Source organism: Gigantopelta aegis, chromosome 15 (assembly GCF_016097555.1).
Source record: "Gigantopelta aegis isolate Gae_Host chromosome 15, Gae_host_genome, whole genome shotgun sequence".
Classification (NCBI taxonomy): domain Eukaryota; kingdom Metazoa; phylum Mollusca; class Gastropoda; order Neomphalida; family Peltospiridae; genus Gigantopelta; species Gigantopelta aegis.
In genome coordinates, this window is record NC_054713.1 from 4,503,891 (window position 1) to 4,525,483 (window position 21,593).

A 21,593-nucleotide genomic window follows, 5' to 3' on the forward strand; every position below is an offset into this window, starting at 1 on the left:
AAGCAAAACTCGGGACGGGACAGAAAACGTAGAATGCCAGAGAGTTGTGGCTTAAAGTGATAGTTATTTTTGTGGCTTATCTGTAAGACAGGTTCAAAGCTTTGGAAAAGCAACACTTCGACGATAAGGAAAGTAACGACTTAAAATGACTTGAAGCAGAAAAGGTTTTGATGCCGTCGAGTGTTTTTTTTCAAATGGATAATTTGTTTCAACCCATTTGCTTCGAACACTTGACGCAATGTGACCATTTTTGTCATAGTTGTATTACTGTTATCTTTTCTGTGTTTTTTTTTTTTGGTTTAGTGTTTTTTTCAAAAAATGGTAAAACAGTAATGTTTGGTGTTAAATGCAAATCATCATTGCGAGATTTGATTTTAAGGTGTGTGAAAACTGTTCGATTCTACACTGTTTGGATCTTAGGCTGTGCGAGACGTTATGAAGCGGAGTTTGGGCGAGTGTGTGGAAGTGTGGGGAGATGCATTCCTCGGGCTGGATTCTCATTTATTCTTGCACTAATATCTTTACTTCAGATACCGTATCATGGTTAGTGGCTTAAAGGTAAGAAGAGATGATGTTGGTTTTTTCTTTATAAAATTGCTTACTTACGGAAAAGTATGTTGGCACATTTTGGTTATTAAATTAAAAAAAAATTTAAATATAGTATTCTATTTTAAAAAATTAACCAATTTGTTGAAATAAAACACGGTTTGATTAAATATTAAAGGTGATGCAGAATTTTAATTGCACAGTGCAATTTCATTGAATAAAAAACAAATCTAAACCTAAACTCAATAGTTTTCTTTTTATTAAATAAATATAATGAACAGAGTATTGACGCTTGTTAGTGCCTTTCAGTTGTTAGCATGCTTATTTCTATCAATTTCTATAATATGAAGATTTCTTCCCCAAGCTTTTAATCAGTTGTGAGGTAATACAGTGCACTATTTTTTCCCTACTGTTTACTGCTATAAAAGAGCATTTTTGATGTTCGTTGCATCCTTTTCATTTTGAAAATAATTTACATTTAATAATAAGATGTATGTGACTGGAAGTAGAAGACGTTAAAAATGTTTTTGTTTTTTTTAATTTCCCAGTGGTGTATTTGACAAAATATAATAAAAAAAAATACAATTAAATGGTTAAATATAAATAGTCAATATGGTAATATTTTAAATGGTTCCCCATCATATAAATTTTAAAAAATATGTATACAGTAAAGTCTGCTGCTCCATTTTGGGGATACGGGAATGTATCACAGCATATGTGTGTGTGTGTATATACTGTATAGTCCGTATTTCTCAGAGTTAACCATGCACTAAAGGTGGAAGTGACAAACAACATAATGAGGCACGTTATTGGCAAGATGTCGATAAGAGTATCTTAATTTGTGTGACATCCAGGAGTTATTGTTTCATTTGATGTACGAGCTCAGGAGTGTGATACCATTTCAGGAATTAAGTACAGAAATGTAATGTATACAGAGAAATAATTTTTGTAGATTTTTCTTTTTTAACATGGTATGTACAGAATGATATAAAACAGTTGCTCTTAATGTTTTCAGTTCCAGTTTGGTTTGGGGTCAAAAACTCGTTGATCATGTGCATATTTCAGAAGTTGGTCTTAAGCACAGCAGCTTTTAATAACGTTTGATTTCCCGAAAGCAGATTCATCTTTTAATCTTTATATGTTAAAAGCGTTGGACAAAGTTTAATGCATGGGGCTTTAGCTCTTTTTACATAGAGGATATTATATGAGTGTCCATGACAGACGATGTTTACGGCACGAGTGTCGTAAACATCGTCTGTCATGGAACACGAATGTAATATTCTGTTTATTACCGTAGAACTGTCTTGCTAAATGAACATTCCAGTCATTGTTTACAAACTAACGTTTCCTTAATGGCAGAGTAAAGTTTGTTCATTGATGTCTTGAAAACCAAATCACAACCTGTTCTAAAGTTACGTGATATTTATACACCCATAAGTAAAGAGTACACATGTATCAACAGCTGTAAATTGTAAAGCATGTGTATACTAAAAAGCAAACAAATACACAGTAATTGAAATAATTAGTTTTGAATTTGAATGACGTCAGTATTCCAATGACGTCACTTCGCATCTCCTTACAATAACTATAAATTGGGTACATGACGTTTCCGTTTTAAGAATGTTGGAAAAATTCCAGTGCAAAATTGCTATTGAATTGTGTGTTTTTTTAACATTATTAACGCACCTGAATGTGTTTGAAGAAAATCTTGTGATTAAAACATTGTACCTTTTACTAAATATGGCTTTCAAGTGAAATTATGGTAAGATATGCTACATTTATTATGTATGAAGCCAAAACAAGGGTGTGAAAAGTGACTCGGCGACCTTAGTATAGATATATACCGGCATCGGTGGCGTCGTGGCAGGCCATCGGTCTACAGGCTGGTAGGTACTGGGTTCGGATCCCAGTCGAGGCATGGGATTTTTAATCGAGATACCGACTCCAAACCCTGAGTGAGTGCTCCGCGAGGCTCAATGGGTAGGTGTAAACCACTTGCACCGACCAGTGATCCATAACTGGTTCAACAAAGGCCATGGTTTGTGCTATCCTGCCTGTGGGAAGCGCAAATAAAAGATCCCTTGCTGCCTGTTGTAAAAAGAGTAGCCTATGTGGCGACAGCGGGTTTCCTCTAAAAAAACAGTGTCAGAATGACCATATGTTTGACGTCCAATAGCCGATGATAAGATAAAAAATCAATGTGCTCTAGCGGCGTCGTTAAATAAAACAAACTTTACTTTTTTCTTTAGTATAGATATCTAACAGTTGTGAACGTTATATTCATAATTAAGTGTTAGATGTGTCACAACTACATCGTAATATAATACAAGTTATCATAAATAATCAATTAATGTTTTATTAAATTAATTAAAAACACTTATTTGTCATTACGGTATGTGATCAGCTTACACTCGAAATAAAAATGTATTATGAAGAAAGTACCGTATTTGACCGGAAATAAGCCCAGGGGCCCAAGACAACTCATTGTAAGCTTAGCATGGGGTGGGCTTATTCCCAGACAAGGGGCCAGTTTTGTTGAAAAAAACTACAAAAACCCCCAAATAATTAAAATAAATAATAATTAAATGAACTAGGAAGAAAACAAAAAACGTCCAGTAGCACATCTATTAATTAGTGTTCCATTTGTTATTAATAAATAATAATTGTTTATTAATTAAATTGTTTTTTTTACTAGTATCTAATTATCAGAAACACACCTTCTATGTTACAATTACTTACCAGTGCTGTTTATTTACATCCAAAATTTAATGCTGAGAAGACTTAAAACAACAAACTCAATAGCGTATACACACGTTTCTGACAGGCAGCCAGCTTACACTACAAAGAATTGTCAATCTAGGCCATTGTTCTTAGCCAATCAGAATAAGGTATTTGCCTAATTAGCATTAACTGCGGACCCAGTGTGGTGGTAAAAATAGACATTGGTTTTAAGTCAGACTTGGGTTTGGGTACTTCAAAGAAATGCTGCAGGCATGAAATTGAAAACAATGTTACACACTGTTACTGTTAGACTACTAAATCTCACTGGTGGTAAAATATTGTGTTACATTTGTGTTTAATTATCTGCAGGAGGTATGACATTTTAAATGAACTTTGAGCAAACTTGCAGTGTTGTGTTATTTATAAGGTGACGAAGTTGGGGGTGGGCTTATTTACGAATGAGGGCCTAACTTCTTAAATGCTATCAAAATGGAGGGGGGCTTATTCAAAGACATGGGCTAATTTCCGGTCAAATACGGTAGTATCTGTGGAATGTCGTGTCAGCCAATCAGAAAGAAATATACTCTTACAACAGCCAATCGTTAAACGACAATGTCAGGAGGACATACGATTTAGTTATGACATACGAGGGAAATCGTACGATAAATATGACCCTCGTTATGCTGTACCTTGTAGGTAATAAATACATGTATGTCTACAGTTGCACAAAATATAGGAATGCTGGTTTGGTAAATAGTTTTACATATGGAACACAACTTAATTCATGTGTACAGAATTCCTAATAGCCGATTCGTCTTTCCTGGGATGTCATGGAAATATTTTAGTTTAAATAGACCCTCTTGCCCTTACAGTTGGAAGTATTGTGATATATACAGTAGTGTGTTCAAATCTGAAGACCATATTGTCTATTATGTATCTTTGTTTGATTGCAGGAACTACATGAATGACAGCTTCAAGACGAGTGCCTTTATGAAGTATCATCCAGAAACAATTGCCTGTGCCTGTATTTATCTTGCTGCAAAACAGTTGCAGGTTAGTGCCGTTGCAAGATTTTTATGAAGAAACTGTCTCGGCCTGTGGAAATATTCCTTATTTTTAAATGTTTCAATATGTTGGATTGGTAGGTAGGGTTTTTGTTTTTTTTAAATTTAGGGTGGGTTTTTTTTATGTAAATAAGGAAATGTTTTATTTAATGACGCACTCAGCACATTTTATTTACGGTCATATGGCGTCGGCCTTTTGTAAATAAAGACTTTAGACATACATTAACACACACACACACACACACACACACACACACACAAAAAACCACCCACTAAAAGTCAATGACCACATATTGAGAGTAAGATAAAAGCAAAATGATATCTGGTTTCTCTTTCTGGGGTTTATTTGTGTTTTCGAACTAATAATAAAAGTGTTAAAAACCATAACCAGTTCCATTGCATTAACATACATTAAGTTTTATAAATCAACCATAAACCATCCTCTTTTTTTTTTACCGGCCTCAGTGGCATCGTGGTTAGGCCATCGGTCTACAGGCTGGTAGGTACTGGGTTCGGATCCCAGTTGAGGCATGGGATTTTTAATCCAGATACCGACTCCAAACCCTGAGTGAGTGCTCCAAAAGGCTCAGTGGGTAGGTGTAAACCACTTGCACTGATCAGTGATCCATAACTGGTTCAACAAAGGCCATGGTTTGTGCTATCCTGCCTGTGGGAAGCGCAAATAAAAGATCCCTTGCTGCTAATCAGAAAGAGTAGCCCATGTAGTGGCGACAGCAGGTTTCCTCTCAAAATCTGTGTGGTCCGTAACCATATGTCTGACGCCATATAACCGTAAATAAAATGTGTTGAGTGCATCGTTAAATAAAAATATTTCTTTCCTTTTTTTTTTTTTCCTTTTTTTTTTATATATATAATGTGGATGGGGTGAAGTATTATTTTATAATAAAAATTAAAACAATTTTATTATATATACTGAACAAAAAAAGAAACTTCCGATTTGTACATTTGTTGTTAAAGAATTCATTGTGTAATGAAATTATATAGGTAGTTTTAGCCTTAAGCTGTATTATCAGGATTCATGAATTTTATCGATTATTTTTGCACTGTTAATCGTCGACAACGTGAAATTCAATTTGCACGTGCATGCATGGTTCGACATGTCCCGTGTAGTATTCGGTCAATTTGTTTTACTTGTCTTACTGACATTGTTGTCAAGTGAACTAAAACGCTCATTGTAGCATTTTTAGTATGCCAATAATTTACACGAACGGGCGATTGGTATGCTTGATGCTGGCATGTCGACAGAAGACGTTGCAAGGCATGTTGGGAGTTTTAGTAGAGCGATACGAAATCTTCGCGTAAGATTTCGAATGACAGGAAGCACCAACGACTTGTGTTACAATGCGTGGTCAAGACCGCTATATCATGAACAAGCATTTGTGCAATCGATTCCAAACTGCCACTGCTACTGCTGCTAACACACCTGGGCTTCATAATACTGTATAAATACTTTATTTTCGCGTGTGAATGAAATTCGTGAAAATAAACTTTTTATAAAGGCCGACAAAAAAAGAAAGAAAAAATGTAGTCTCATTCAACTATACCACATTAGTTTCCAATGTACGAGGCTAGTAGTAACAAAACGGTGCTCCCTCCTGTCACAAAACAAACCACCAAACACAAAAGCTGTTTAAAATTTTAAATCAAGAACACGATTGTAAGTACATACATGATAATAAAACAATACTAACACTAAAAAGCTTTATGCTGTTTACCTTCACATGTGCCATGATCAGTTCATCGGACAGTCTACACATGTTTAACGACGGAAGTAAACATGCATTATCACAGTATATTAAAAATGTGGAAGTGAAAAAATCCGGACTGGGCTATGTTCAGATGTTTCACAATTTTATTTTTATTTTTGGCCTGTCACAAACCGTTTTGAACTAGTATTTTGACGGCAATAAATATTGTTTCAATCAAACTTAAGTTACTGAGTACTAGTAGCTTGTGCCTTCTTATTTCGTTTCGTTTGTTTTCGGTTTTTGTTTTTATAACAATTATAAGGATTAAAAAAAACTGTACGCGGTAAGCACCTTCTAACAGTTCTGTAAGCTTATTAACTTGTAAACAATAAAGTATTGATTGGTTAAAGCAGGAAAACTATTGTTATACGTGTATAGCACTCGTGTGTACATGTAGGATTAGTTTACAGATTAGCGTAACAACCGGCAAAACTAAGTTTCGTTTTTAAAACAAAATTATTGACATCTGTACTTCGTTTTTTTTATTGATGGGGGTTGGGGGATTCGCGAAAATAAATGTTCGCGAACTGACCCATTTTCATTAAATCGCGAAAATAAAGTATTCTACAGTAACCGAATCAGTGGGCAAACTATTCGTAATCGTCTGCGAGAGAACGGTTTACATGCACGACGTCCTTACGTCGGATGCGTTTTAACGCAACGTCATCGTCTTAATTGGGCATGTGTACACACTCGTTGGATACGGCGATGCTGGAATACAGTTCTTTTTTCGGATGAATCCAGATTTTCTTTACAACATGGTGATCGCAGGGTGCGCGTCTACTGTAGGAGAAATGAACGCTATGCTGACTGTTGTGTTCTTGAACGAGATCGTTTCGAGGGTGGGGGTTCTGTCATGGTCTGGGCAGCCATTGCCCATGGTTATCATTCACCACTAGTCGTCAATGATGGCAATTTAAATGCTCAACGTTACCACGATGACATTCTCGCTCATCACGTCATTCCTCTGTTCCATAACAACACCAACATCTCGATTTTTCAGCATGATAATGCCACCTCTCGTACAGCTAGAGACACTGTAAATTTTCTTAGGACAAATAACATTGATTTCATTGATGACTGGCCCGCTAAAAGTCCTGATCTCAACCCCATCGAGCATGTCTGGAATAGTTTGGACAGACGATTGAGGCGTTGTCCCAACCCACCTACTAACATCAACGAACTTCGTCAAGCGCTCATTCAGGAATGGAACAATATTCCACAGGCAGAAATCAGTACTTTAGTCAATTCTATGCACCAGCGATGCACTGCAGTGGTCAATTCAAAAGGTGGTCATACCCGTTATTAAGTGGGTGTTTTTATTTTTAACCCCTACCACACTTGGTCAAAATTTCTCCCAGTTTCTGTTAAACTATGGCCATGATTTTTGCACCAAACAATGCATCATGGAACACTCTTTAAACACATATATAACAATTATTCCCCCGGTTTGTTTTCATCAAGTTATGTTCAAGCAAAGTTAGCGGAAGTTTCTTATTTTGTTCAGTATATGTGTTTTTTGTGTGTGTATATATATATATATGTGTGTGTGTGTGTGTGTGTGTGTATATATATATATATATATATATATATATATATATAATATATACTCTTCAAAAGAAGAAACGCAAAACCACATTGTCGTAACATTTGGAGAATTGATTTAATTATTGAATGGTGAGTCCGATAATTACCAAATGTTGCAGGATTGTTCACAATTCACTCTAGTCCATTGTGAGTAAGTGATAGGACACACCACCAAGGTCAAGGTCATCTGGAGTCAATACCGGGTGTGGCCTCCGCGTGTGTTGACAACTGCCTGGCACCGCCTGCCCATTGAAGCAACCAGAGTACGGATGACGTCCCGGGGGATGGTGGCCCACTCGGCCTGCAAGGCTGCTGCCAGCTCGGGCAGGGTCTGGGGCTGTGGTTGTCGCTGTCGGAGGCGTCGGTCCAACTCGTCCCATAGATGCTCATTTGGGTTCAAATCCGGTGATGTCGATGGCCAAGGAAGGACATTAATGTTGTTGTTCTGTAGGAAAGCCGTTGTGAGACGTGCTGTGTGAGGCCTGGCGTTGTCATGTTGGAACACTGCGTTGGCGTTGGCCATAACTGGAACGATGTGTGGCCGGAGGATCTGGTCAATGTAACCCTGTGCATTCAGGTTGCCCTGCACGTGGACCAGGTCAGTTCTGCCAGTGTGTGAGATGGCTGCCCACACCATGACACTACCCCCGCCGAATCTGTCCACTTCCTGCACGCAGTTTGCCGCATAACGTTCACCATGACGCCTATACACGCGACATCTTCCATCATGACGTCGGAGCAGAAATCGGGACTCGTCACTGAACCACACCTGTCTCCATCGCAGTTGAGGCCATTGTCGATGAATCTGGCACCACTGCAGTCGGAGTCGACGGTGTTGTGGTGTTAAGATGATCCGTGTTGATCCATGTTGCTGGTAACGGTCCCACAGTCTGGAGATGGTGCTTGGGGACACATGGAATGCCCTGGCAACGGCTGTTCTGGATTCGCCTGCGTCTAGTCGGCCGATGGCATTGTTTCTCTGCGGTTCACTGAGACGTGGCATGTCCTGGATTGTCAACTGTCGGCCAGATACAGAGGCCAGGCAAGCGAACACCCTGCACTTTTATACTGTCGGTGTTCATGTTGCACGTGAAGACAACACACGTGCAGTGGTGACATGGTTTGCACGTGGCTGCGTTTTTGCGAATATTCACATTTTGGAACTTTATTGTACAGTAGCTGCGTTTTATCGAATGTAACCGTGGGAATGTGTTTGGGACATGCAATGACCTTATATTCACAAAGCATGAACCGGTAAGAAACATAAAATCGGAGTTATAACCCATTTGTACCCTTTTGCGTTTCTTTTTTTGAAGAGTATATATATATAATGTATGTATGTATATATTTTTTTTATTGTTTTTCATGACATTGAAAAATACAGCACAATAATATATTTTTCAGGAATAAAACCCCAGGAATAGACAGAAATAATAATTTTTAAAAACCTTGTATACATTTCAATTCATGAAGGGAACATTCTGATAAACAAAAGGGTTCATTTTACTTTATGGAAACATTTCAATACACCGACCTTGGTCAGTTCATATAAGTTGACATTCTAACACGAAGCTTTACCAGGACTTACATGTCGGCAGACTAACTAGTAATTGAACAATTTTGATGAATGAAGAGAGGTTTAAAATGAAAAATATCAGCCATTCTTAAACTAAGACCATTATAAAATAAAAAATAACTAGTTTGTGTGTATAATTAGAATGGATACATACATGATAAATATGCTTGTCTTGTTTCTCTTCAGATTCCTCTACCCAATGACCCGCCTTGGTTTGTGATATTTGATGTAAAGGAGGTGGACATTCGAGACATTTGCATCTCACTACTGAGATTGTATCATAGGTCAAAGGTATTTACATTCATATTACAACTGTAAGACAGATGCGATCATAAATCTAGTCTGAATAAACATGTAGACTTGTATCCATTTCTATTATGATCGTCTGCATTGACAAAACGAAGTATATCTTTGTTAAATAGCTGTTGGTGGAGAAAATCACTGACGGCACTTTTGTTTCTTCGTTGGTTAGTCCATAGGTCTACAGGCTGGTAGGTACTGGGTTCGGATGATGTTTTGTTTTTTGTTTTTTAATCCTGCGTTTTTATTATTCACTGAAACAATGAACGTCGTTATTTACTGGTGAAGTTAAATAACAGTGTCGTCCAAGTTTGTTACGATGTTCTTTATGAATTTAATTTAAGTGGGATACTAAATTCTCAGGTGGGATACCAGAGTTTGAAATGTTAGTATCCAACTGGGATACTACCCAAAATGTTTAATCTCGAATACTGCCAGTGATCCATAACTGGTTCAACAAAGGCCATGGTTTGTGCTATCCTGCCTGTGGGAAGCGCAAATAAAAGATCCCTTGCTGCATGTCATAAAAGAGTAGCCTATGTGGCGACAGCAGGTTTCCTCTAAAAAAAAAAAGTGTCAGAATGACCGTATGTTTGACGTTAATAGCCAATGACAAGAAAAAAAATCAATGTGCTCTAGTGGTGTCGTCAAATAAAACAAACTTTACTTTTTACTTTTGTTTCTTCGGTAAATCTCCTCGACAGTGGCAAAATGTATACACCTGGTGTACATTATCTGCCAATATTTAACATTTTCACATTTAAAAATGTCTTCATACAGCAAAATAACCTTTCAGTCATGTTTATTTGCTGCAAATGTCACTTTTTAAAAACTGCCATAGGCAGGCTCAAAATTACTATCATTGGTCTGTTTTATGTTCAAGCCCTGTAGAGAAATCCTGTTGCATTTTTCTTTTAGCTTTTTCACACACAGGACAGTGCATACAATCACCTTTGATATGCCAATCATGGTGCACTGGTTGGGACAGGGAAAAAACACAATCAGAGAATTGGTCCACTGAGGTGGTTCGATCCTGCGATGCAAGCGCCTTGGGTGAGAGCTTTACCAAATGAGTTAGATCTCACCGAGAAGTGCTCGCCCAAGGCACTTGCATCGCAGATCGAACAAACTCGGTGGACCCATTCTCCCATTTGTGTTTTTTCCGTCCCATCTCTGGATCCATTCAACTGATTAAAAAATTTTAAATACTAGCTGTCAATCTGTTTTTAAATTATTAGTAACTATTGCTAATCTGTTTAAAAATATAATTAGTGGTGTATTTAATGTCACTGTTTCAGCCAAACTGCGATGAACTGGAGAAGATTGTGGACAAGGCCAAGAAACTGCAGGTCGAAGCCAAGCTTAAAGCAAGAGGACTGTCTGCAGAGTACGGCACGCCTAATTCTACCTCACGAACAAGTTAGTATTACCTCTTATAATTGATTGGTCTTTGGGGTTGGATTTCATCACAGGTATTTTCTCTATACTTATTTCAGGTGGTCACTGAATATTACATATCTGGTGTGCTTTTTGTTTGAAATTGTTAATTTTTTTAAAATATTATTATTATTTTAAAAATGATTAACAGGAATGTATAGTATCGAGCTGTATTTTGATTAGAAATATGTAAAAAACAAACAAAAAAAACCCGTTTTAGCATGTAAAACATGGTAAGCTTTTAATGGCCTACCATAATTAGAGGTTTTTAATTTAGTGTCATTGTGACCTTGACATACACAACTGTTGGACATCGTATGTTATTCCTGTGGACTTCATATATTGGTTGTGTTAATGTTTTTGGTATTAAATTGCACAGTCGGTCTATGATCGATCCCCGTCGGTGGGCTCATTGGGCTATTTCTTGTCACAGCCAGTGCACCACAACTGGTATATCAAAGGCTGTGGTATGTGTTATCCTGTCTGTGGGATTGTGCATATAAAGGATCCCTTGCTACTAGTGAAAAAATGTAGAGGATTTCCACTCTTAAGATTATATGTCAAAATTACCAAATGTTTGACATCCAATAGCCGATGGTTAATAAATCAGTGTGATCTAGTGGCGGTATTAAATAAAACAAACTGATAAAATGTGCCACAAATGTGGTCTGTTTTCATCCAATTACACATTTATTTCTTATTATGCAAAAATAAAAATTGTAGTTTATAGCTGCAGTAGTAGCATTTGAATAGTAAAAACAATTCAACAGGTATTATCTTAATGTGAAAAGTCTAACTATTTATCACGTTTGTGGTCTACTTTTAATGTTTTAAAGGGACATTCCTGAGCTTCTGCACTCTTTAAGATGTTATCGACTAAAAGAGACTTTCTAATGATTGTAATTAAATATCAAATATATTTTTCTGCATAAAATATTATTGGCTGTATATTAAATGTGTTTCTGATCGTTCTAATATTTGTACTAGGTTAAATTTCATCTTATTTCCTAAAATATAGTTTTTTCGTACATACGAAATTATTTGAAGACTATTAGTCGAAAACATCTTACAATGCAGCAAACTCAGGAATGTCCCTTTAATATTTGGCTGGTTATATACATTAAAAATAATTATAGTAATAATAGCTGACATTTGGGTCGTGTAAATGTGATTTAATGTTGACCATTGTTTATCACTTGTAGATTCTCCGAAGAATGCTAGCCCGAACCCAGCAGCCTCGGTCAGCTTGAAGAGAGTCAAAACTGAAGAGGACAGTAGGTCGGAGTCTGGGTGAGTCTTCGAAAATCAACTTCTCTTGCTCCAGCCAGTGCACCACAACTCGTGTATCAAAGGCTGTGGTATGTGCTATCCTGTCTATGGGATGGTGCATATAAAAGATCCTTTGCTACTAATGGAAAAATATAGAGGATTTACCAAATGTTTGACATCCAATAGCCGATGATTAATAAATCAGTGTGCTCTAGTGCTGGTGTTAAACAAACTTTATCTTGATTTCACTTGGTTAGGGCGTTGCCAGAAATTATCCCATTGTGGAAATTTTTTGTTTAATATCACGTAGCAAGTTTCAGAGGTGACTGCACAATTTTTAAATATTAAATAGAAGTTGCTAATCAATTTTAAGTTGGTTAGTAATTGTCTCTAATATTTAGAAAACAAAATGTTCTCTTCCCTTTAGAGACTAGGTTTTAATTATTCTTCCCTACCAGGAAACGTATTAAGTATCATATCACAATTCACTACACAAGATTTAAAGATCATTACACATTTCATAATTTTGAAAAAAATATCTCCTATAAGAAGCTATTTTAAAATTTGGCGTAGTTGGAAGTTCTTTATTTTGTTAACCAAAATAACATTGAATTTTTGTGGCCCTTGGTAAACTTAAATATTTAAAAAAGTACTTTTTGTCTTTAACTGATCTGCTGAATATTTTGTAATATTTCTATTGTTTTTTCTTCCAGTTCAAAATACACAAATCATTCCTCCAAAAAGCAAGGTCACGGTGATAGTGACCCCAGTTCTTCAGGTCGATCCAGGTGAGATTTTATTCATTACTTATAGCTCTTTCAAATAAAAGATGAGGTGTCATCCTTTTTTCTTTTCTTTTTTTTATTTGAATTTGGTTATGCAGGTTATATTTTGCCAAGTTATTTCCGATAACATTCAGGATGAGTGGATGTTACAGAAAAGAAAGAAAACAATATAGTTCTAAAACAAATTTAAATGATCTTGAATTCTTAATCAGTAGAATCTTGTTGGGTCAAACTCTTAAGGGGCGAATACACCCAAAACGCTCAAATCAAAAACGAAGCCTCGAGTTACACTTACACAATGTTAACCAAATAAATAGGTCGAACTACCTGATGGGTCGAACACTTTCTCAAGCATCAACAGGGTTCCAGTGTTCAAGATTAAAAAATTGGGGCAGTATCCCCATTTGGATACTAACATTTCAAAATCTGGTATCCCACCTGAGAATTTAGTATCCCACTTAAATGAAATTCATGAAGAACATCGTAACAAACTTGGACGACACTGTTATTTAACTTCACCAGTAAATAACGACGTTCATTGTTTCAGTGGAAAAAAAAAATGCAGGATTAAAAAACAAACAACATTATATGGGATATTGGGTTATTGAAGTCTGGTATCCCCGGAATATCAGGATACCGTTAATCTCGAACACTGGGTTCGAGCTAATGGGATTTAACTGTATTTACAACAGTTTTATATATACTAGAGTGTTAAACCCAAAACATTTTTTATTGCTGTACAAATTGGTATATAATGATGCTAGATTTAAATATTTGCTTTAACTACTTTGTGTGTAAACATACAGATGACATACTTGTAATGCAGTTTTGTTGCTTTTTCAGATCCTCAAGATCCAGTCGCAGTAGAAGTTTCAGCCCCGTGCTGAGAAAAAAATACAGAAATTCTTCTCCTAAGAAATACAAGAAGGATAAACATCTGACACCTGATAGGTACATCTTCAAAGAAAAACGTGCCCACAAAAGAAAACGCCTATCTGTGAGTCGGAGTCGGTCGCGGTCCTTAGATCGTTACGCTTCCAAGTATACTAAAAAGCATTACAAGGAGCGGGAGCGAGACAGAGTAGATGTGTACTCCCCCGAGCGACACAAGTCTAAGAAACATCGCAACGGCCACCATCGCAGTGCGTCGCGCGAGAGAGAGCGACACGAGAAGTATGATCGGTACAGTCGAAGATGACGCAGAGTCAGACTAGCATGCGATGTGGGAAATGTTTGCAATACGGGTTGATAGTGGTGCGTTTTTCATGGGTTCAGTTCCTTATTCCTACGGATTGATGTAAAAGCATTGATGTGCAGCACATCTGTAGGACAATTTTCATTAAGAGCAACGTGTTGGGTACGTTTGATCATTTTATCTGATTTTTGCATTTACCTTAATTTGACACCAAACAGTCGTGCTGGGGTGTCATTAAACATTCATTTATTCATTCATTTATTCATTCATGAGACAGAATTCATTGTAAACAGAAATTTATTCAATACAGAAACATATTTTTCTTCTTCTTTTTTCTTATAAATCGAAGCTGGCTCTTATCTATTCCAGACCGATTAAAATAATTATGATACAACAAAATCTTAATGTACGATCCAAAGTGACCGAGGTCCTTTAAAGGTATGCACCTCTGAAAATTGCAAGAAGAACTATGATTTTTTGTGTAGCCTATTTTGTCCATTGCACATTAAATTGAGCACATCGTACTGACAGTTGTGACACGTTTGACAGAAATGAAATGGGTTCACAGTAATATTTCTAGTGTAATTTATAAAATGATTTCTGAGGTCTAGAGTGGTCACTGTTGTGTGGCCGTGAGTCTGGCAATGTCTGTGAGAAATTGTGTGCCACTATAAAAATTTCACTGGTAATGGTGATGATTCTCCCTTGACTTTCAGTTTAATAGTTTAAACTTTATCCCTATGAAACATGTCTCTGTAAGTTGGAGGTGTGTAATTTAGTTCTGTTAAAACATGATAAAATAAGTTAAAAAAACAACTTTTGATTTTATTATTATTGTTATTTATATTTTTTAAACTTTTAATGATGTAGAAGGGTGGACACTACCTTACTGAATGCAATAATTTATTTTTGTTTATTTAACCTTGATAGCATTTTTAGGTCAACTGAGGTTATAGAGAGAAATGCATGTATGCACTAATTTCTTTGACCTTTCTTTAAAATTACTATTTCAATCGGATTTTGTGGGAAGCTTCCTTAGCACATGAGGAAATAAAATAATTAATTTGGTTATCTTAAGCACCTAGGGGCCTGAGGAGATGGGGGTTTTTGTTACAAAATAGGAACATCTTGTTAACGGTCGATTGAAAGTTCACAAATCACTAACTAGTCTTTGGTTTCAAGTCATGAAAGTTTTTAAACAATTGTATACAACAACATTAACAGAGCTGTTTGATGATAACATGAAGCAATTTTGTATACATTGTATATTGTATAAAGTTGTAAATAAATTGTGTATAAAGTACTGTGTTATTATTAATTTCATACCAAATTACTAAATGTATGGTTTTCAAAGTGGCAGTACTGCTGGTGGAACAACTCAAAGTGCAGCTACATTGTTCGAATATCCTTTTGCCTCTGCGTTGTGTAGAGATACGATTTTTAAAATGTTAGGGGACTTGATTTAGCTTAGTCGCTCGAGGTGCTTGCGTCGCAGTATCAAACCACCACTGAATCTATTCAACTGAATTGTTTTTTTCTCTCAATCCAACCAGTGTACCTCAACTGGTCAAAGAATGTGGTGTGTACTTTCCTGTCTGGGAAAATGCATATAAAAGATCTGTTGCTGCATTAGGACAAATATAGCGGGTTCCTTTGATGACTACGTGTCGGAATTACCAAATGTTAGACATCCAGTAACAGATGATTAATTAGTGTGCTCTAGTGGTGCCGTTAAACAAAATAAACTTTAATATGGTGAGGCTTGAATCCCTTAAGCGTACGAGAGGAGAGAAATGGGAGAGGGGAAGCAAGTGGCACCCAGCCCTGGGGATAATTCGGGCAAAAAAGATGAGAAATATTCTGACAAAATGAGCTGGCCTGAAACTTTTTCAGCATGTTTTTCCATCATTCTACCCACAATATTTGTTGTAATCCATGTAAAAATGCTTAGGGATTCGTTTTCAACATTATAACCTCTACAAAAATGGGAGCCTGCACACCGATGTTGAATCCTAATTAAAATGGTCCATTATGTATTTTTGCAAATTACTTACGATATAGGGTCAATCGAGAATCTTAAAACAAGCGTACGGGGCAGTGGGGGGGGGGGGGGGGGGGGGGGGGGGGGGGGGGGGGGGGGGGGGGGGGGGGGGGGGGGGGGGGGGCCACCTCGCCCCAGTGCTGAAGCAAAATCTCAAATTTGGGCAAAAAATGTGCCAAACTGAGACCCATTTTACCATGCATTTTCCATCATTCTACCATCAAAATTAGTTGTCATTCATGTAAAAATGCGTAGTGATTCGTTTGCAACCCTATATAGCTGTTTGGTAGTAATGTTAAAGGTATACTGTCACGGATTTAAGGACCTTATTTCTCTAAAAATGAATAAAAAATAAAAATTACATTAATTGTTGGAAACCAAATCTAGCTATCGCATCACCGTAACTGAACCATGATGGGAGTGAAATCCATGTCAACCCTCTCGGCAATTTTAGTTTTTGAATTGTGGACCATTGCCATAATTCATTATTTTTACAAAATGTCAATAAATGGGAGTATGGTGGTTATGAAGATGGTTGAATAAAGTACATTTATGGACAAATCAAATAATTTTTGTTCAGGTAATACTTTGTTAGACCATAAATAGGTCAGTGGTATGTGACAATGTGCCTTTAATATGAATAAATGTTAACCAGATTCGGGAATTTTCGTTTAATTCGGGCAAAAGCCAACCTGCCCCCTAATGTCTATGCTTCAAACTGCATTAATATTATGGTGTCCCCTTTTTACAAAGCGATCTTAGGGATCTTTGCGCAATTCATGTCGACAAATGCCTTTGTACACATAGCGCGTGTGTATACATTGTACTGTCAAAAATGTCATCATTAAGAAGCACATTTTGAATATTCATGACGTACGTTTGTAGTAATTAATAAAATTTAAAGTTTGTTTTTGTTTAGCTACCGGCCTCTGTGGCGTCGTGGTTAGGCCATCGGTCTACAGGCTGGTAGGTACTGGGTTCGGATCCCAGTTGAGGCATGGGATTTTTAATCCAGATACCGACTCCAAACCCTGAGTGAGTGCTCCGCAAGGCTCAAAGGATAGGTGTAAACCACTTTCACCGACCAGTGATCCATAACTTGTTCAACAAAGGCCATGGTTTGTGCTATCCTGCCTGTGGGAAGCACAAATAAAAGATCCCTTGCTGCTAATCGGAAAGAGTAGCCCATGTAGTGGCGACAGCGGGTTTCCTGTCTCAAAATCTGTGTGGTCCTTAACCATATGTCTGACCCCATATAACCGTAAATAAAAATGTGTTGAGTGCGTCGTTAAATAAAACATTTCTTTCTTTCTTTTCTTTCTTTGTTTAGCGATCCCACTAGAACACATTGACTAACTAATCATCGGCTATTGGATGTCGGTGATTTGGACATGTAAGTCCTCACAGGAAACCCACTACATTATTCCATTAGTAGCAATTGATTTTTAATCTGTAATTTCCCACAAATAAGACAACACATACCACGGCTTTTCGTTGGGTACTGGATAAGACGAGGAAAACTCCACAATAGGATCATTGAATGAATTCGATCCTACAATCAAAATAAAGTGTTTTGTTTAACAACACCACTAAAGCACATTGATTTATTAATCATCGGCTATTTGGTAATTTTGACAGTCTTAGAGAGGAAACCTGCTACATGTTTCCATTAGTAGCAAGTGATCTTTTATATGCACCAACCAAACGACAGGATAGTACATACCACGGAATTTGATATACCAGTCGTGGTGCATTGGCTGAAACGAGAAATAAACCGACCGCGCATTAAGTGAGCGCTTTACCACTGCGGGGGTAGGTTCGAACGAACCCCCCCCCCCCCCCCCCCCCCCCCCCCAAATGGTCCGCTTACAGAACTAAAACACAGGTTTATACATACGGAGTTTCTGGTGGTGCAAAAACAAAATGGAAAAAGGGCCCACTTGGTGCATATTCGAACACGCACACACACACACACACACACACACACCCCAGGTCCAGGTCACGCTACGTCCCGCCCTTTCCTATACTACAATCAAAGCATATCGGACGAGTCCTAGAAATACAGTTGTGTATAATTCTAATTTTGATTGTGGATTTAGAGTGGTTTGCAATTACAGAGAGTGACTAGATAAGATTAGAATATGTCTGACACTGGAATGTTGCTGATGTAGCATTATTATCAGGCTCGGATCCAGGTGTGTGTGTAGGGGGGTTGGGGTACTGGAGATGAGCTCTCCGTGTTCCCCAAAAATGCATTATTGTAAGGAGACTATCCTGAGTTTCATGTCATTGTAAAGTATTTTTAATATCTACATATTAAATATATGTTCTTGATTAGAATATCTCCGTCTGTACATTCTGATGTTTGTAGAAGTTAATCTTCATTTTATTAACTTTATTAAAAATAACAAGAGAAATAAATAAAAACGAACAAAAGACAATTAAAAAACCCCCAACAAAAACACCAGCCGCCTCCCCCCTTAAAATAAAAAAAATAAAAAAAAATACTAACATTAGTCTGCAAAAACCACAATGAATGTAGGCGAACAGACCGTGATATTCTAAACGAGTCAAACTTATAGTCCGTCCCATTTTATCTACAAAAAAAATTAAGTTTGGTTTGACGTAAGAAAAAAAAGTGTTTTGGAAATAACAAAAAAATACTATTTTTTTGTGCAATTTAGAAAAGAATCGGCTCCTGGAATAATTAACTTGTAGTAAATTATATAGTATAAAAAAGGCGTTCCCTGTGGGAAGGACTGTAATATGTTAATTTAGTCGTTACAAGCCTAAAGGCTATCTGTAAGTCGAACATGACACTTACAGTCCCATGATGTAATAATATAAGGAATTTACATCATTTGTTTTTAAACGGAAGGAAGGAAATGTTTTATTTAACGACGCACTCAACACATTTTATTTACGGTTATATGGCGTCAGACATATGGTCAAGGCCCACACAGATATTGAGAGAGGAAACACGCTGTCGCCACTTTATGGACTACTATTTTCGATTAGCAGCAAGGGATATTTTATATGCACCATCCCACAGACAGGATAGTACATACCACAGCCTTTGTTACACCAGTTGTGGAGCACTGGCTGGAACGATTGTTTTTAAACGGATGCAGTAGGCTATATGTATTAACTTCTATATATATGCATCTGGACTTTTCTGAATGAAGATCCCTTGACTATAGGCTAATATTTATACGTCAGGCCATTTTAATAGTTTTCCATCGTTCTGACCGCTTATGCTCTTTCCACTGGTACTGTCGACAGCCTTCTTTGTCGCATTTTGTTTAAGGATCGTTTTGTTCTTGGATCCAGTTGACTACTGTACAGTGGCGTAGGAAGGTGCCAAAACGTGTGGGTGGGGGGAGGGGCGCACAAACCATCGCTGCTGCTACTGGATCAAGAAAAGTAGGGAGAATATATCCTCTTTTGTCCCCCTTGCTCCTCCATACGCTTCCTACGCCAGTGCTGTACACACATCGTGCTAAATATTGCGTACAAAGATGAATTTTAAAAATATAACCATGATGGAGGTCGCCACATGTTATTTAACGTTTTCTGAAGTGGCTGGCTATTTTTACACGGCGGTCACATATGTTTGAGGGGAAAACTCGGCTTAAGGCCACCACAGCATATCTAAAGTTGCCCGTGCGTAGCCTGGGTTACTTACATCTAGTGTTAGCACTTTAGGAGTATTGTATGTGCTTTAATTGTGACGTTGCCACTCCCAATGATCCTGCAATCGCCCCAGAACATAGCGTGATGATTCGGAATTTCTCGAAAAAAGAAGAAGTGTGTTTTATTTAACGACGCCACTAGCGCACATTGATTTTTTTTATCTTATCATCGGCTGTTGGAAGTCAAACATATGGTCATTTTGACACTGTTTTTTAGAGGAAACCCGCTGTCGCCACATAGGCTACTCTTTTACGACAGGCAGCAACGGATCTTTTATTTGCGCTTCCCACAGGCAGGATAGTACCAGTTATGGATCACTGGTCGGTGCAAGTGGTTTACACCTACCCATTGAGCCTTGCGGAGCACACACTCAGGGTTTGGAGTCGGTATCTGGATTAAAAATCCCATGCCTCGACTGGGATCCGAACCCAGCACCCACCAGCCCGTATACCGATGGCCTAACCACGACGCCACCGAGGCCGGTCGGAATTTCTCGAATGCCTGCAAGTAAAATATGCACCAAAATATCACATGTGCGTACGTGAACTTTAACATCACGTTCCAGGTTCAAATAGCATTTTGTAAACGTGTTTAGAAACCTGTAAGGGCTACCCTGTTATTTATAGCTAAACGTGTGTAACGTGCATGACAATATCGGAAATGGATACACGACACTGTTTATTGTGTATTGTGTGCTATTCATTGTGCGTTATCTAGCTATTATACAGATGTGGTGTGTGTGTGTGTGTGTGTGTGTGTGCGCGTGTGTGTGTATATATGCCTATATTTATTTTCAAATGATTAAAAATAAAACAATACTCACGGGCGTAGGAAGGTACCAAAAAGTGTGTGTGTTTGTGTGTGTGTGTGGGGGGGGGGGGGGGGGGGGCGCACACACATATCATATATAAAAATATATTGAAAAAACCCATCGCTGCTGCTACAAAGTGGGGGGGGGGGAGCGGCACGTGCCCCCCCCCCCCCCCCCCCCCCCCGCTTCCTACGCCAGTGATATTACTGTTTTGCCTCTGTCTCCAATCCAGGTGATAGACTGTCTAGAATAGCTGCACTAAGAAAGAAAGAAATGTTTTATTTAACGACGCACTCAACACATTTTATTTACGGTTATATGGCGTCAAACATATGGTTAAGGACCACACAGGTTATGAGAAAGGAAACCCGCTGTCGCCACTCCATGGGCTACTCTTTTCGATTGACAGCAAGAGATCTTTTATATGCACCATTCAATAGACAGGATAGCACATACCACGGCCTTTGGTGTACCAGTCGTGGTGCACTGGCTGGAGCGAGAAATAGCCCAAATGGACCCACTGACGGGGATCGATCCCATGCGCTAATAATAATAACAGTTATCAACCGAAATGGTATAATCTAATGAACGTCTTACAACATGTAAAATTTATTTTACAATTGGAGAAGACTTATTTCTACAAACGTGTCACTGCATTTCGCCCCCAGCCCTACCCCCGCTATTTCTGGATGTACGGTTTTACTTCATAATCATAAAAGTCCATCAGTTTGAGTGACATGTAGGCCTACAGTGACAACCCCCCCCACCCCCCCAAAAAAAAACACCCTCCAGACCTCCA

At 37.8% G+C, this 21,593-nt stretch overlaps 1 protein-coding gene across 1 annotated transcript in view; it reads left to right on the forward strand.

Moving 5' to 3' along the window:
- The window catches only part of LOC121390168 (cyclin-L1-like), a 33,981-nt gene extending 18,429 nt beyond the window's left edge, over nt 1-15,552 (forward strand). Inside the window, exons 6-11 of the mRNA XM_041521919.1 lie at nt 4,221-4,320; nt 9,450-9,554; nt 10,862-10,982; nt 12,203-12,290; nt 12,983-13,057; nt 13,898-15,552. Coding sequence (XP_041377853.1) covers nt 4,221-4,320; nt 9,450-9,554; nt 10,862-10,982; nt 12,203-12,290; nt 12,983-13,057; nt 13,898-14,252 — 844 coding nt within the window. The 3' untranslated portion in view covers nt 14,253-15,552. The remainder of the gene's footprint in view (nt 1-4,220; nt 4,321-9,449; nt 9,555-10,861; nt 10,983-12,202; nt 12,291-12,982; nt 13,058-13,897) is intronic.
- The last annotated feature ends 6,041 nt before the right edge of the window (nt 15,553-21,593 follow it).